Source organism: Salvelinus namaycush, chromosome 36 (assembly GCF_016432855.1).
Source record: "Salvelinus namaycush isolate Seneca chromosome 36, SaNama_1.0, whole genome shotgun sequence".
In the NCBI taxonomy this organism is placed as follows: Eukaryota; Metazoa; Chordata; class Actinopteri; order Salmoniformes; family Salmonidae; genus Salvelinus; species Salvelinus namaycush.
Genome location: NC_052342.1, coordinates 5,331,440 through 5,350,295, shown reverse-complemented (window position 1 = coordinate 5,350,295; position 18,856 = coordinate 5,331,440). Strand labels below are relative to the sequence as shown.

The window sequence follows — 18,856 nt, the reverse complement described above, 5'->3', positions numbered from 1 at the left end:
GCTAACCCGTGCCCTATCCTTCTTTCTCTCATAGGCTAAACCCGTGCCCTATCCTTCTTTCCCATCATGCTCCTACCTACCAGGAAGAGGGAGTAGCGGTCGGCAGCGATCAGCTCGTTGATGTGCAGGAAGATCTTGTGGCACAGAGCCGTCACGTCCAAGTGACTCGACACATCCTTCACCAACTCCAACAGCCTGGCACAGCGGTCCAACCCCCGGGCACTGCCCACCTCGTCCATCATCCCCGTGGGGATGCCAAACCCGACCCCTCCCTGCTGGGTTCTGAAGGGCATGGGCGTCCGGATGTCGCCTCGGTCGGGTTCGGCGTCGCAGAGGAAGGTTAGTGAGCCTTCCGCGTCCTTGACCACGATGGGCCTCAGTGGCCTGTCAAACTCAGATGCAGAGATCTTGCGGGTGGGGGTGCTGGGAGCGGGGCTGGGGGCTGGGGAGGGAGAGCGCCCGTCGTTCAGGCCCAGGGAAGGGGGCAGGGAGAAGGCTAGGCAGGGACTGTCTGAGGGCTGGGTGGGTCTCTGTGGTATAAGGGTTTCTTTGGAGGATGACGAGGAGGAGGATGATGAGGAGGGCTGGATGGAGTGGACTCGCTCAGCAAACCAGGCATTCACCATCTCCCTGTACCAACACACAACACACAGGACATTATACGACATTATATAAAAACAATAATCGATAATAATACAACAGGTCAATACGACATTATAGGATATTAGAGGAAAATATAAACAATCTGAGGAATTTGTGTATTTGATAAGCATTACACGTGGCGGTAGTGTGAGGAAGTTCGACCAGCTTTCTCCATCTCCTAATAGACAATAGACAGGACATACAGGACTTGCATTACAACACATCATGAGATATGCCTTACAAGACTTACAATACATTAATCAACAATGTTAGACATTGTATAAAGGCATTTAAGGAGCAATTTAACAACGTTCTACCGTGGTTCCAGGGGCACACGCGTATGCACACTAGAGGTCGGCCGATTAATCGGAATGGCCGATTAATTAGGGCCGATTTCAACTTTTCATAACAATCGGTAATCTGCATTTTTGGACACCGATTATGGCCGATTACATTGCACTCCACGGGGAGACTGCGTGGCAGGCTGACTACCTGTTATGCGAGTGCAGCAAGGAGCCAAGCTAAGGTGCTAGCTAGCATTAAACGTATCTTATAAAAAACAATCAATCTTAACATAATCACTAGTTAACTACACATGGCTGATGATATTACTAGTTTATCTAGCTTGTCCTGCGTTGCATATAATCGATGCGGTGCCTGTTAATTTGCCATTGAATCACAGCCTATTTCGCCAAACGGGTGATTTAACAAGCGCATTCGCAAAAAAAAGCACTGTCGTTGCACCAATGTGTACCTAACCATAAACATCAATGCCTTTCTTAAAATCAATACACAAGTATATATTTTTAAACCTGCATATTTAGTTAATATTTCCTGCTAACATGAATTTATTTTAACTAGGGACATTGTACCACTTTTCTTGCGTTCTGTGTAAGCAGAGTCAGGGTATATGCAGCAGTTTGGGCCGTCTGGCTCGTTGCGAACTGTGTGAAGACCATTTCTTCCTAACAAAGACCGTAATTAATTTGCCAGAATTTAACATAATTATGACATAACATTGAAGGTTGTGCAATGTAACAGCAATATTTAGACTTATGGATGCCACCTGTTAGATAACATTTTCGAGATGATAGTTTCCAGATTTGACCATATTAATGACCTAAGGCTTGTATTTCTGTGTGGTATTATGTACTGCGCGGTGGTAGGCAGCAGCAGGCTCGTAAGCATTCATTCAAACAGCACTTTCGTGCATTTGCCAGCAGCTCTTCGCTGTGCTTCAAGCATTGCGCTGTTTATGACTTCAAGCCTATCAACTCCCGAGATTAGGCTGGCAATACTAAAGTACCTATTAGAACATCCAATAGTCAAAGGTATTTGAAATACAAATGGTGTAGAGAGAAATAGTCCTATAATTCCTATAATAACTACAACTTAAAACTTCTTACCTGGGAATATTGAAGACTCATGTTAAAAGGAACCACCAGCTTTATGTTGTTCTCATGTTCTGATCAAGGAACTTAAACGTTAGCTTTCTTACATGGCATATATTGCACTTTTACTTTCTTCTCCAACACTTTGTTTTTGCATTATTTAAACCAAATTGAACATGTTTCATTATTTATTTGAGACTAAATTGATTTTATTGATGTATTATATTAAGTTAAAACAAGTGTTCATTCAGTATTGTCGTAATTGTCATTATTACAAATATATATATATATATATATATATATATATATATATATATATATATATATATATATATATATATATTTTTTTTTTTAAATCGGCCGATTAATCGGTATCGGCTTTTTTTGGTCCTCCAATAATCGGTATCGGCGTTGAAAAATCATAATTGGTCGACCTCTAATGTACACACCACGCGCACACACCACGCGCACACACCACGCACACACACACGTTCCGCCTCACACAGTAACTCACAGACTAATTCTGGTCAGCAGCGCACATTTGTAAAGCATGACAGATATGCACAGTGCCAGCATTAAAAAACACTGTTAACCACAAGATCCTAGGTTCAAATCCCAACCTTTTTATTTTGTCAAAGATTTACTTTGGCTGAACAGCCCTACTGAAACCTTCCGGAACCCCAGCGGCAGTAAAACGTATTTGCCATGAAATGTGCCTGTAGATTAGGCTGCCTGCCAGACACATAAAACTGAGCCCTAACCACACTATGAAATCGCAAGCCGATGGAAGCGGAATGTTATCTCGCCAAGCATAAGAGACAGCAACGTGTGTGTACGCCTGTGTGTGTGTGACCCCCTAGTGAGAATCCCCCATAGAGCAGCCCTAATGTGTCCTTAGGAGCTCTTAGAGAACTGAGTTTCAGACCTAAACATCCGATCTGATGATATGTGCAAACGGATATATTTTGACGTGTCAATCAAATAATGTTTTCTTACATAATGTGGTTACTGTGGATACACACACAAAATACATATCTCCTGTTACTTCTCTAAGAGAAATATGTCTGACCTTTTCATGGGCCTATGGAAAATGGAATGGTATCAAATGAGAAGATTATTTGACTGAAATGTAAATTATGCAAACCTGGACAGGCAAACACTTATTCTGGATATACTTAAATGCAAATAAGTAGCCCTAAAGAAGTCTTCACTTTATTTTCACGGAATGTATCCACTATCATTTCTTATAACCAACAAGAACTTTTGAACATCAGATCAGCAGTTACTTACCCCAATTCCGATTTTAACTTTGACTCATCTGCCCTGGGCTCTTTATGTAATTCCGACCCAATCTTCAGGGCATCCAAGAGGCAGGAGAGGGGGAATCCTGGCGAGATTAAGCCGTAGGGAAAACTGGACACCTCTTCCCTCCATTCTATTGGCCAATCACTTGATAATAAGATGGACGACCTCTGATCGTGGATTTGCTACAGACGGGACTCTCATAACTGCAATATTCTCTGCTTTTCGGAAACATGGCTTTCGGACATGATACCCCTCAGGGCTATCCAACTCGATGGATTCTCCAGTCACCGAGTGGACAGGACAGCAGAGTCAGGGAAATCGAGAGGGGGAGGGATTTGCCTCTTCATCAACAACAAATGATGTGCTGAAACAAGTGCAGTGGAAGTCTCAACCCATTGTTGGTGATGGTAGGCAACATCACCTCCGCCACGCTGACCCTCAACACGGCGGCCCCACAGGGGTGTGTGCTTAGTCCCCTCCTGTACTCCCTGTTCACCCATGACTGCGTGGCCACGCACGACTCCAACACCATCACCAAGACAGGCCGGTGGTAGGCCTGATCACCGGCGACGATGAGACAGCCAACAGGGATGAGGTCAGTGACCTGGCAGTGTGGTGCCGAGACAACGACTTCTGCCTCAACTTCAGTAAGACCAAGGAGCTGATCGTGGACAACAGGAAACAAGGGGGCGAGCATGCCCCTATCCACATCAGCGGGGCTGCAGTGGAGTGGGTCGAGAGCTTCAAGTTCCTCGGTGTCCAAATCACTAAGGACTTAAAATGGTCCACTCATACGCGCATTGGTTGTGAAGAAGGCGTGACAGCGCCTCTTCCCCCTGAGGAGGTTGAAAAAGTTTGGCATGGGCCCTCAAATCCTCAGAAAGTTCTACAGCTGCACCATTGAGAGCATCTTGACTGGCTGCATCACTATTTGGTATGGCAACAGCACCGCCCTCGATCGGATGGCTCTACAGAAGGTGGTACGGACAGGCCAGTACATCACTGGGGCCGAGCTCCCTGCCTTCCAGGACCTCTATATCAGGCAGTGTAAGAAGGAGACCCGGAAAATTGTTAAAGACTCCAGCCACGCAAGCCATAGACTGTTCTCTCTGCTTCCGCACGGCAAGTGGTACAGGTGCCAACAGGCTTCTGAACAGCTTCTATCCCCCAAACCATAAGACTTCTAAATAGCTAAAATAATGGCTACACAAACTATCTGAGTTGACCCTTGTATTACGTTTTGTTGTTGTTGCTCTGTCTCTATGCACACTCACAGGACTCTACACACTCATGCACACTGACACTCCAACACACACATAACATGCACAAACATTTATACTGACTCTACACACAGCCCACACACTCACATGCAATCATCATTTATGCTGCTGCTACTCTGTTTATCATATATCCTGATGCCTAGTCACCTTACCTCTAAACATATCTACCTCTGTCACTCCAGTATCCCTGCACATTGTATGGTATTGGAACTGACACTGTATAAAGCTTCGTACTTTCTCATGTTCTTCTTATTTCGTATGTTTATTTATTGTGTTTTTGTTCTTTCTTATGTTCTTTTTTTTGTGCTACATTGAAATCGATTACTGCATTGTTGGGTTTGGAGGTTTCAAGAAAGGCATTTCACTGTACGTTGTGCAAGTGACAGTAAAACGCGAAACTTGAAACTAAACTAGGACTGATAGTTGTGATGCCAAGGTACCAGCCTCACTATATGGACAGAATATGCCCTTAATGACAGTAAGGCTGCTGGCTTGCTACAACAAGCACCTCACCCATGAATGTATAGTGTGCTGTTGTGAGATAGAATACTGTAAATAATGACTGTATGTCTAAAGACAAACTAATTGTCCTTTGAGGTTCTGTTTGCAATCTATGCAAATGTATCCAGCCTATAATGTCTTATCAAAACCGTAACAAAAACTGCACACGAGCCACTGCGATATGTCAAAACATGCCATAACACCTTTATGTTATAATAAAACCAAAACAACTAATAATGTCAATAGCATCTATTCCAGAAGTTGTGTGGTAACACAACAAAACGTGTGTAACTTTTAATTCGCTGCGCTTTTTGGAACAGCGTGGAATGGAATCACCCGAATAAAGGTTAATGATTACACTTACGCTTTCAATTCTCTCGCTATTTTGGTGAATGGTTACTGATTGTAGTGCAGATGGTCCGGCGTATTAGTATATGTCAGTAACGTTAGTAGCATGTCGTTTTACGTTGAAACAACTCATTGCGAGTGCTTTTCTATAACCGGAACACATTAATTATCGCCCAGATTGATTAAAATATAATAGACAGCGAGGATGTATCAGAAAATGAGCTATCCCTGTTTCGGAAATACAATTAATCAGTTACGACTTAAATCTCACCCCGCGCTTACCTTGTAGCCTTCCTGACAAAGTAGGAGTGAGCGAACTCCAAGTGGTCGTCAAGCCACGCTTCCATCCTTTCGTATTCGGGGAGATAGCAGCCCTCCATGCTTAGAGCCAAAATTCCTCAAATTAATCAGATTACCATCAACACTCCGAAGATGGAAGCAAATAATATCAGTCACTGGCAAGCAGTGTGTGTGGTGGTAATCTGTTTTCAAGCGAGCGCTTCCTACATTGTGAGCGCCTGTGGGTAGACTTCTGCAAGAGTCTCATTGCCTTTGCGCAGCAACATCGCCTCAGCAACATGCCCCCCCCACCCCCCCACCCCCCAATAACGGATTCTAAATTCCAAAATGGAAAAGCAATGTTTTCTTGTGATTTGTTTGTATGTTTATTTGACAGAAAAAAATAGATATGGGTTTACATCAAAGGGCATAAATTACAATAATATTTGTACATATCCAGGATGGCAGAGATTTTCACATCGGTGAACTAAGTTAATTCATGGAAGATGGTTAAAATGTGCCCTTGATAAGTCAGCTGAATATATTTTCAGCCTAATTGTCAACCAAATAGATTGACATTTTCACGATGTGCATAATCTCATGAATACGTGTAACTATTTAACATACAGCATGAGCTATGGCTCCTTCCTTTCACTCAAATGACCTTACTTGCCTCATATATTTGAGTGGGTGTTGGTGAATGCTGATACAAGGGCAAAACAATCAATATCACCTACAAGGAAGCCTTTTACAAGGAGGGATGACCCACTGGTTCTCCTCAACAACAAAAAAAATCTGTATTTAAAGTTGCTAGCCCATATTGATAAATATATCCCAGATTGGGAATGCTGATCTAAGATCAGGCCCCCTCCCATCCATATAATGCAATGCATTATTACCTAAAAAGCTACATTGATCCTAGATCAGCACTCCTACTCTGAGACGCTTTATGAATACGAACCACTGAGTGTGCCGTGTCAATCAATCACTGAACATGCTCCATTGAACTCCCCAGCCCATTTCAGAGGCCTCCACTGAAATGACAAATAGTAATGGCCTCGACTATATAGTATTCATTGTCGCAAACACTTTAGATCCTGTGTGTCTCTGGTGTCCAGCCAGTGGGACCATGCTGATACTGCGGTGTTACCTTACCCAGCAGATGGCGTCTCTTTTACCCCTGGGAGCACAGGACCCGCTCCCCAGGCATATGGGAGCTCCCTGGCCTCCTACTAGAGAATCTGGACAGCCCAGAACATTAGGCATCCAGTCTATCTGATAGGGGGATCTGATAGTGGGACCCTTCCCCATAATTAACACATACATGCCCAGGACACACACATACATACACACATGCATACACCCACATACGCACGCGCACGCACACGCGCACACACACACACACACACACACACACACACACACACACACACACACACACACACACACACACACACACACACACACACACACACACACACACACACACACACACACACACACCCCAGACTCTCTTCCAGATGTTCCAACAGTGTGTGTTTCAAAACCGAGCTGGTCTAGACTTGTCAGGTCTCTTTCTAAATCTCACTGTCTGTCATTCTGCTGCAAAGTGGTCTCAGAGCATAAAGTATAATACATTACGTTTCGTATGGTATGTTCATTTGTGGATGTCCATCATCCATTTCATATGATATGTTACAAATTACAATTCGTATGATATGTTACGAATTGCAATTCGTACAATGTGACGAATTTGCAAAACGTAAAATATTTTGCGAATTTGCTAAATGTACAATATGTTTCAAATTTGCAAAGTGTATGATATGTTACGAATTCCAATTTGTTGTGGCTAACGTTAGCTAGGGGTGGCTAACGCTAACGTTAGCTAGGCTAGGGCAGTGGTTCCCAAACTGTGGGGCTTTTAAGGAACTCAGTCCGACTTTCAACTTACTCTTGAAAGCTGTAATAGTAGAATGCACAAGGTGCAATTTCAAAATTGGGTAGTGCATCATCAGTTTGTAATAATGTTTGTCACTCAAATATCACATGAATACACATTAGACATGGCAAAGTGAATAGAAGTGCAAGAAAATGCTTTGGGTTGGGCCCCAAAGCTGGACGAATTTGTGTTAGGGGTTAAAGTTAGGGTTAAAGTTAGGAGGTAGGTTAAAAGGTGAAGGTTAGGGGAAGGGTTAGCTAACATGCGAAGTAGTTCCAAAGTATCAAAAAAGTAGTAAGTAGTTGCAAAGTTGCTAATTAGCTCAAATGCTAAAGTTGTCTGGGATGAGATTCAAACAGCAACCGTTGGGTTGCCAGACGTTCGCGTTATACGCCCAACAACCCTCCTTTTGTTTCTTATCTGTCTCATGTAACATTTCATACTAATCTGAGTGTCCTGGATTTACGTTTACTATGTCTATGGGACACAGTCTGGGGACCTTGAAAGCGTAGGAGTCCTTCTGGAAGTGTATTGGTTGTGTGCGTGTGTGCGTGCATGCGTGCATGCTTGTATGCGTGCTTGTGTGTGAACAAGCTTGCAAGTGCGTGTATGTCCTTCACAGGAACACTGTCCAGGTGTAGTCACTCAGCAGACAGAGAGAGGTTGGGTGCGATTACTCGGCCTTCACTCACAAGTCAAACAACACTCCCCTCTCCACCATATAATTCCCGGCTCTAGCTTAAACAGCCAGCTCACTATTGTAAACGTAGCCTTCAGTTGTACTCTGAGAGATAACCCCACTGCAGTAAAACTTTCCATATACTGCACATTCCTATCATGGGAAGCAATGCTGAGTGCAGTGCACCACACACACTGCTGTCATAGGGAAACCATCCTACTTTTTAACCACAGTGGGCAGTAGCTTGCACCAGCACAATCTAATACATACACAGTTTATACACACACACTATACACTACTCCCCCCCTCCCTCTCTCTCACACACTCACTCGAGTGCACACACACACACACACACAAACACACACACACACAGAGTCTGTGGGATCTCTCTACCTCACCTCTACCCATTCTTAGCTCCTCTCCGGTGGACTTTGCCCTGCAGGTTTTTTCCAGTGGAGCCATTAAGTAAGCACGAGTTATTCTGAAACATGGAGGGACGCTACTTTATGGCTGTGGCTCATAACGGAAAAAGACCATGGGGTAGAAGGCCTGTATCGTCTTGTTCTAAATGGAGACTCAATATACCTCAGTGTACACTCACTGCACTAGAAAGATGTTATTATGGGGGATTATTCTGCTGTTACTGGTGTTTGCCATTATTGGTACAGAGATGGTAGGAAACGCACACAGAGATGATCAGACTAAATGTATTGTCTAGAGAACACCTTTAATGTGTGTAGTAGAGCACTCATACTGGTATTCTTATCCTTCTTATGCTACTAGTAGTACTTATCATATACTCTATGTAAGCTAAGTGTGATGTTTTGTCCTGTGCAAATTCATGGCCCTTCAGATATCGCAGGTACATATCAGGTCTACCCCTCTGACATATACTACTAACACAAGATGAATAATTTGAGAAGTATCTGTTTAGAAATGCCCCATAGGATAGCTTAGGTTAGAACACCTCTCTCTACGCAGGCCAGTGTGTGTGCTGAAATATGTGCAGGCAGGCAGAGTAGCGAAGAAGCATGGGTCTGGGCTGTAATGGCTACTTTCCATGCTTCCTCTCCATATTTGACAAAACACAGAACCATCTCTGTAGAACGTCAGCCCGGAGCACACGGTCACTGGTAAATCAAATTGGACGGGAGAAAAAGAGGTTTAAGTTCACAGTCCCGGGGGAGGGTTGGTCTCTGGGACGAACTCCTAACTGAACGAGATGACCTACTACCTCTGTCTGTCTGTCCGAAGCAGCTTAGGGGCCTGTTCTGTTTCAATGTTCTCCGAGAACCCGGTTCCCGATGTTATACAACTGTCCTCTATTGCATGGAACCGTGTGTTTACAGTGGAAGACTGGGGGATCATTAAGTTGTTCCAGACAAAAGAAAGTTATTTCCTGAGCCGCTGGAAGCCCACTCACTCAGAAAGAGCACATTTCCATTTGCAGAGCAATATCAGTCATGGTTCGCTTCTGTCTTTTTCTTCTTCTTCTGAGCCTTGACATCAGGACCGGCTTGAGGATGACATGCCTAAAAGGGGGCATTTTAAATCCATGGGGAGGCACAACTGTTATTGCTTTAGAGCCCTGATAAAAGGTAGATTTGTCCTAGTAGTGTTCAAATGTACAAAAAGGGACCTGAAATATAGCCGTACACATCAACAACCGTCGTTTTGTTGACATTAAGGGGCTAAAATGGATCTCGTTTTCCACAAAGAACCAGGGAGAAAGAAGTTGACCCTCATTTTTCAAAGGGTTTGAATTGAAAAATAGTTATTATGGTCATTCTATTACCACTATTGTCTGATCAGTTTGAGGTGTGTGTGTGTGTGCTTGCGTGCCTGATGCCTGTGTGCATTCGTGTCTATGTGTGTGTGTTTACGTGTGGGTGGATGAGTAGGTGGATGGTTGTGAGTGCATGCAAGTGTGTGAGCATGCCTGTGTGTGTGTGTCCTGCTTAGACAAACAAATCATGGAGAAGCCATAGGGGCCAGTGAACCTTTCATCGTCTTTCTGACAGACCAAGTTTTTCTTGAGTGATTTTATAATCGCTGCAACACCTCCCCGGGGGCAAAATTATGAGCGAGAGGCATTTGACAAGATTCATTTGAATACATGGCCTTTAAGCGTCACACACATAAACACTTGATGAGTATTATGCAGATTATGCCGATTCTAAGCAGAAAAACTCAATGTGCTGGATTTGTCAGTGCACCTGCAGTTGTAATAACACGTAGCCAGAGATTTCTGCTACATGTATTTGAAATACGTATTGAATTACTTTTGAAATACTTTTAAGTATTTTGTCATTTGTGTTACACTGGCCTGAACTACAATCCAATGTATTCGGTAAAAAAAATACTTAGACCTGTAATTTGTATTTTCAAAATACAAAATACTTTTTAATATAATTTTTTATACCGTTTCAAAATTTGTGCCCCCCTTTTACCCTGCATTGGTATCATACATCTGATGGCACTATGGTGTGATAAGAGTGTCTGCTAAAAGACTAAAATGTACATATGAAAAATAACACTTGCAAAGCACATTGGGTATTATTCTAATGAGCTCCGCCCAGAAACGAGGCCAATAATAACACCCAGTGTATCAGGTGTGAAGGTAAGACCCAGATGCAGACAACGTCGAATTAACAATGGTTTAATAATCCAACAGGGGCAGGCAATAGACAGGTGAAGGCAGGGATCAGTAAACCAGAGGTGGGGCAATGGTACCGGATGGCAGGCAAGCTCAGGGTAGGCAGAGGTCAAATATCCAGAGGTGGGGCAAAGGTACAGGTCGGCAGGCAGGCTCAGGAGCAGGCAGAGTGGTCAGGCAGGCGGCTCCAAGTCAGGACAGGCAAGGGTCAAAACCAGGAGGGCGAGAAAAAGAGAGACTGGGAACGCAGGAGCAGAGACTCAAAAACGCTGGTTGACTTGACAAACAAGACGAACTGGCAACAGACAGACAGAGAACACAGGTATAAATACACAGGGGATAATGGGGAAGATGGGTGACACCTGGAGGGGGGTGGAGACAATCACAAAGACAGGTGAAACAGATCAGGGTGTGACACAGTGTGCTTTGCAATTGTTCATTTTTACATTTACATTTTGGTGATTTAGCAGACACTCATCTCACCATAGTGCCATCAGACTTCTGATACCAATGCAAGATGAAAGGGGGGGATTTACATTTAGTCATTTATCCAGAGGTACTTATAGTCAGTGCATTCAACTATGGTAGATAAACAAACACATATCACAGTCAATGTTTTTAGTTACCGTTACTGAAAATGTTGTTGTAGTGAAGGTGTGTACTTGCAGAAGTATTTTAGCTTGATACATTGGTTTTTAGAGTATCTTGTTATTGTAACAAGATACATTTTTATGTATCTTTTTCCCATCTCTGCATGTAGCACTTCTCCCATTGCAATGTGTCACGGCGCTTCAGAATGACTGACGTTTACGAGTGAAACCGAATACATTACATTTTGACATTTACATTTTAGTCATTTGGCACAGGGTTTCCCAACCCTTTCCCAACGTCAAAGTAATTTCACAAATGTGTACTAGATGTAGGCAGTTGACAGTAATGGATTGCCTTGACTGTGTATAGAGCTGTGCTGCAAGGGTACAGGTGTTTTACATCGTAATGAGGGAAGCCATCCACTGCTAATGTGTAGCACCCACTGCTCAAAAGTGATTCAATGTTTTAGTGATCGTTATCATCATCATCATCATCATCAACAGCAGATGCTTTTTAACACATGTAGTCAGTCACTGACAAGAAACTGGAAATGAAACTGAAACTGAAAAAACAAGATCCCTTGAATAGCTAGCTGTACGTTGCCAATGTTCCCTGTTCCCAGGCTAAAAATTTAAAGTGATCAAATACTGTGTTTTAGCTGCAACAGTACTGACGTTACCTTGAATACCCATAATGGGTTTGGTGAGAGAAACTTCAGCTACAAATAGTTGGTTGAAAAACATTTAATGAACTACCCAATCAGGATGAAGGGATATCATGTTACTCATTCGTGAAATCTTGAGCAATTTTAGTTATCCTGTAACGTTGGAATAATCAGTCCAGCTACAGTTCTGACAGCCTTGCCTCAGAATTCTAATATGCCTATACAGCACATGCTATTTTAATTACATCAAACGTGTATTTCTGCATAAATGATGTGTATTTCTATGCCTTCCCTTCCACCATAAATATAGTATGTGCACTAACAATTGCCTTTCCCTATTATCTGTAAACCAGAGGAATTTGGCTTTGAAACAGACCATGTCTGGGAATGCACTCAATGCGCTCCGTTTCCCATGTATGTTCATCCATCTCAACATCAAAGGGTGCTTGTCAGACATCCCAATTACCAGCCTGATATATTACAGTTTCCATCATTATAAAGGGGGCTACAACTCTGTAAAGATAGATCTAAACCCACAGTGGACCTACCCATCTGGAATCTACAGTATCTGCATCTGTTGGTAGATAAAGTAATAATTCCACATATCTACAGCATCCTACTGCATCATACTGTAATACTGCATCATACTGTAATACTGCATCATACTGTAATACTTGCATCATACACTGCATTTTATACTGTAATACTGCATCTTACTGTAATACTGCCTCATATACTGCATCATACTGTAATACTGCATCTTACTGTAATACTGTAATACTGCATCTTACTGTAATACTGTAATACTGCATCTTACTGTAATACTGTAATACTGCATCATACTGATATACAGTGCCTTGCAAAGTATTCATCCCCCTTGGCATTTTTCCTATTTTGTTGCATTTCAACCTGTAATTTAATTGTATTTTTATTTGAATTTCATATAATGGACATACACAAAATAGTCAAAATTGTTGAAGGGAAATTACTTGTTTAAAAAATAATAAAAATAATAATAACTGAAAAGTGGTGCGTGCATGTGTATTCACCCCCTTTGCTATGAAGCCCCTAAATAAGATCTGGTGCAACCAATTACCTTCAGAAGTCACATAATTAGTTAAATAAAGTCCACCTGTGTGCAATCTAAGTGTCACATGATCTGTCACATGATCTCAGTACATATACACCAGTTCTGAAAGGCCCCAGAGTCTGCAACACCCCTAAGCAAGCGGCACCACCAAGCAAGCGGCACCATGAAGACCAAGGAGCTCTCCAAACAGGTCAGGGACAAAGTTGTGGAGAAGTACAGATCAGGGTTGGGTTATAAAAAAATATCAGAAACTTTGAACAATCCACAGAGCACCATTAAATTCATTATAAAAAATGTAAAGAATATGGCACCACAACAAACCTGCCAAGAGAGGGCCGCCCACCAAAACTCACAGACCAGGCAAGGAGGGAATTAATCAGAGAGGCAACAAAGAGACCAAAGATAACCCTGAAGGAGCTGCAAAGCTCCACAGCGGAGATTGGAGTATCTGTCCATAAGACCACTTTAAGCCGTACACTCCACCTAGCTGGGCTTTACGGAAGAGTGGCCAGAAAAAAAGCCATTGCTTAAAGAAAAAAATAAGCAAACACGTTTTGTGTTCGCCAAAAGGCATGTGGGAGACACCCCAAATATATGGAAGAAGGTACTCTGGTCAGATGAGACTAAAATTGAGCTTTTGGCCATCAAGGAAAATGCTATGTCTGGCGCAAACCCAACAACTCTCATCACCCCGAGAACAACATCCGCAGTGAAGCATGGTGGTGGCAGCATGTGGGGATGTTTTTCATGGTCAGGGACTGGCAAACTGGTCAGAATTTAAGGAATGATGGATGGCGCTAAATACAGGGAAATTCTTGAGGGAAACCTGTTTCAGTCTTCCAGGGATTTGAGACAGGGATGGAGGCTCACCTTCCAGCAGGACAATGACCCTAAGCATACTGCTAATGCACCACTCAAGTGGTTTAAGGGGAAACATTTAAATGTCTTGGAATGGCCTAGTCAAAGCCCAGACCTCAATCCAATTGAGAATCTGTGGTATGACTTAAATAATGCTGTACACCAGCGGAACCCATCCAACTTGAAGGAGCTGGAGCAGTTTTGCCTTGAAGAATGGGCAAAAATCCCAGTGGCTAGATGTGCCAAGCTTATAGAGACGTACCCCAAGAGACTTGCAGCTGTAATTGCTGCAAAAGGTGGCTCTACAAAGTATTGATTTTGGGGGGGGTGAATAGTTATACACGCTCAAGTTTTCAGTTTTTTTGTCTTATTTCTTGTTTGTTTCACAATAAAAACTATTTCGCATCTTCAAAGTGGTAGGCATGTTGTGTAAATCAAATGATACAAACCCTCAAAAATATCTATTTTAATTCCAGGTTGTAAGGCAACAAAATAGGAAAAATGCCAAGGGGGTGAATACTTTCGCAAGGCACTGTACTTCATCACACTTTACTTTATTGATTTATCGTCCCCATGGGGACATTTTTTGCAGTATCATGTACATGTTTAAAGTGGCATTTAAATACAGTAGAATAAAAACTGACAATACAACATTCATAACTGTTACATACCAATAAAAAGAGACTAACCTGCTGGCCTTACTGGGTCGATAGTAACATTAGCCAGAGTTGTTTAGGAGGGATATCACACCTGGCACAAATGATTGTCTAGTTCTGTTTTTCCTGCCGCGAGGTGCCCTATACCTCAAGTCAAATCAAATCAAATGTTATTGGTCACATACACATGGTTAAATCAAATCAAATCAAATGTATTTATATAGCCCTTCTTACATCAGCTGATATCTCAAAGTGCTGTACAGAAACCCAGCCTGAAACCCCAAACAGCAAGCAATGCAGGTGTTAATGCGAGTGAAGCGAAATGCTTGTGCTTCTATTTCCGACATTGCAGTAATATCTAACAAGTAATCTAACAAATTCACAACAACTACCTAACACACAAATGTAAAGGGATGGAATAAGAATATGTACATATAGATATATGGATGAGCGATGGCCGTGCGGCATAGGCAAGATGCAATAGATGGTATGAATTACAGTATATACATATGAGATGAGTAATGTAGAATACGTAAAAATTATTACAGTGCCATTATTTAAAGTGACTAGTGATACCTTTATGAAATACATTTATTAAAGTGGCCAGTGATTTGAGTCTGTATGTTGGCAGCAGCCTCTTTATGTTAGTGATGGCTGTTTAATTGTCTGATGGCCTTGAGATAGAAGCTGTTTTTTCAGTCTCTCGGGCCCAGCTTTGATGCACCTGAACTGACCTTGCCTTCTGGATGATAGCGGGGTGAACAGGCAGTGGCTCGGGTGGTTGTTGTCCTTGATGATCTTTTTGGCCTTCCTGCGACATTGGATGCTGTAGGTGTCCTGGAGGGCAGGTAGTTTTCCCCCGGTGATGAGTTGTGCAGACCGCACTACCCTCTGAAGAGCTTTGCGGTTGAAGGCGGTGCAGTTGCCATACCAGGCGGTGATACAGCCCGACAGGATGCTCTCGATTGTGCATCTGTAAAAGTTTGTGAGGGTTTTAGGTGACAAGCCCAATTTCTTCAGCCTTCTGATGTTGAAGAGGCGCTGTTGCCTGACACCACACTCTGGTGTTGAATGCTGAGCTGTAGTCAATGAACAGCATTCTTACATAGGTTTTCCTCTTGTTCAGATGTGACAGGGCAGTTGAGGGCGGTGCAGTTGCCATACCAGGCGGTGATACAGCCCGACAGGATGCTCTCGATTGTGCATCTGTAAAAGTTTGTGAGGGTTTTAGGTGACAAGCCCAATTTCTTCAGCCTTCTGATGTTGAAGAGGTGCTGTTGCCTGACACCACACTCTGGTGTTGAATGCTGAGCTGTAGTCAATGAACAGCATTCTTACATAGGTTTTCCTCTTGTTCAGATGTGACAGGGCAGTTGAGGGCGGTGCAGTTGCCGTACCAGGTGGTGATACAGCCCGACAGGATGCTCTCGATTGTGCATCTGTAAAAGTTTGTGAGGGTTTTAGGTGACAAGCCCAATTTCTTCAGCCTTCTGATGTTGAAGAGGCGCTGTTGCCTGACACCACACTCCGGTGTTGAATGCTGAGCTGTAGTCAATGAACAGCATTCTTCCTAGGTTTTCCTCTTGTTCAGATGTGACAGGGCAGTGTGCAGTGTGATGGCGATTGCATCGTCTGTGGACCTGTTGGGGCGGTATGCAAACTGAAGTGGGTCTAAGGTGGCAGGTAAAGTGGAGGTGATATGATCCTTGACCAGTCTCTCAAAGACTTCATGATGACAGAAGTGAGTGCTACGGGGCGATAGTCATTTAGTTCAGTTATCTTTGCCTTCTTTGGTACAGGAACAATGGTGGCCATCTTGAAGCATGTGAGGACAGCAAACTGGGATAGGGAGCGATTGAATATGTCCGTAAACACACCAGCCAGCTGGTCTGTGCATGCTCTGAGGACGTGGCTAGGGATGCCGTCTGGGCCAGCAGCCTTGCGAGGGTTAACACGTTTAAATGTTTTACTCACATCGGCCACGGAGAAGGAGAGGGGGGGCCCACAGTCCTTGGTAGAGGGCTACGTTGGTGGCACTGTATTATCCTCAAAGCGGGCAAAGATGGTGTTTAGCTTGTCTGGAAGCAAGACGTTGGTGTCCGTGACGTGACTGGTTTTCTTTTTGTAGTATTTCCATGGTTGAATGCGGTGGTTCGTGCTTTCAGTTTTGTACGAATGCCGCCATCTATCCACGGTTTCTGGTTGGGGTAGGTTTTAATAGTCACAGTGGGTACAACATATCCAATGCACTTCCTAATAAACTCACTCACAGAGTCAGCATATAAATCAATGTTATTGTCTGAGGCTTCCCTGAACATTTTCCAGTCCACGTGATCAAAACAATCTTGACGCGTGGATTTCGATTGGTCAGACCAGCATTGAATGTTTCTAGTCACGAGTACATCCTGTTTGAGTTTCTTCCTATAGGACGGTACAAGCAAGATGGAGTCGTGGTCGGATTTGCCGAAGGGAGGGCGGGGGGGGGGGGGGGCTTGTACGCATCGCGGAAGTTAGAGTTAGAGTAGCTAAAAGTAATTTAGGACCGGGCCATGGTGTTCCTCGTCATCATGCAACAGGCTGATCAAGGCAGTGTCATCAGCGAACTTAACTAGGTGTCTGTCAGGATGGGAACTGCACATACTACATCATACTGCATCAAACTGCATCATGCTATAATACTGCATCATATACAGCCTCATACTGTAACATACTATCAGTTACCTCTGTCTGAACTCTGCATTTTGTTAGATGATCCCCATGAGAAGAAATACATTTACTCCCTTTCCTCTTTTGAAAGGACGGTTCCTTGGTTAATACAATCTAAAGTGGTTTATGGGGACATGTGTCCACATAATGGATGGATTTGTGTGACTCGTGGGGACTCGGTGAAGCATAATGGAAAAAGAAGTGGACCCGAGTGTCCCATCAGTCGTCTGTGCGACCTAGGTTCTGTTCGGGAAGGATGGGCTATTAGAGTTCACAGACAGCCATAGTGGACAAGCCAGGGAACCCAGTTGGAGCTTAAAAATGTTAACGGGCACCATCTTGGCTCCAACATGTTCCAAGACAGAATGCAAATTAGAATGTCATTGTCGTGGAGCTATTAGTGCCAACATGAAGGATAGCTTCCAAAGCTTTGTATGCTATATATATATATATGGCTCGGGGGCCACTAGTCTTAGTGTGAATGTCATGGAAAGTAATCTCTGTCCTTATGTGTGTTGATTAGTGAATGTGTTGATTGATTACAGAGCCTCTTGATGCATGATCACCATCACTCACACTACTCATTAGACACATTACACGAACACACTCACGCACACACACACACACATGCATGTGTGCACGCACAAACACACACACACACAGGCACACACATACATACAATGATGAGTGTTTTCAAACTCACTTTTCAGGCAAAAAGACTGATCTTATGGTAATGGCCTTGAATCTGCCTCCAGCCTATACAATTTCCCAGACAGAAAGAAAAAAGGAATGCCATATCAGAATGAGGTGATCTGTTGTTAACCTACCCCTAAACATTTATTTAATGTGTGTGTGTGTGTGTGTGTGTGTGTGTGTGTGTGTGTGTGTGTGTGTGTGTGTGTGTGTGTGTGTGTGTGTGTGTGCGCGCGCGCGCGCGCGTGTGCATGCACGTGTTTGTGCATATACAGAATGTGCGCATGTGCATGTGAGTGCGTTCAAGCATGAGCGTGTGCAAGTGTGTGGAAAAGGTGCTTGCTTGGTGGAAAGCAACACTGGGAGAAAAAAAATCTGAGCGGAAACTCACTAATTAAATTGGATCAGTGGTTGTCAACTGGTTTTACCTCGGGACCCAAATTGACCAGGTTGTCCAATATTTGCACCGTAATGTTTTATTGTTCCCAATTCAATCTGGAAAACTATATTGATAGTAAATCTACCAAATATATGACAAGGAACAACAGTCCCACATTCTCCTTGTTAATAATTGTATT

At 43.2% G+C, this 18,856-nt stretch overlaps 1 protein-coding gene across 4 annotated transcripts in view; it reads right to left on the bottom strand.

Moving 5' to 3' along the window:
• The window catches only part of LOC120030366 (cGMP-specific 3',5'-cyclic phosphodiesterase-like), a 93,319-nt gene that overhangs the window by 62,595 nt on the left and 11,868 nt on the right, over positions 1-18,856 (bottom strand). For 2 of the 4 annotated variants that reach the window (XM_038975748.1, XM_038975749.1), the window contains exons 1-2: positions 5,750-5,940; positions 81-630 (exon numbers count right to left, since the gene is read on the bottom strand). In XM_038975748.1, coding sequence (XP_038831676.1) covers positions 81-630; positions 5,750-5,847 — 648 coding nt within the window. In that variant the 5' untranslated portion in view covers positions 5,848-5,940. Of the gene's footprint in view, positions 1-80; positions 631-5,749; positions 5,943-18,856 lie in introns of those variants that run through there. The other 2 variants (XM_038975750.1, XM_038975751.1) reach the window with 2 other exon arrangements.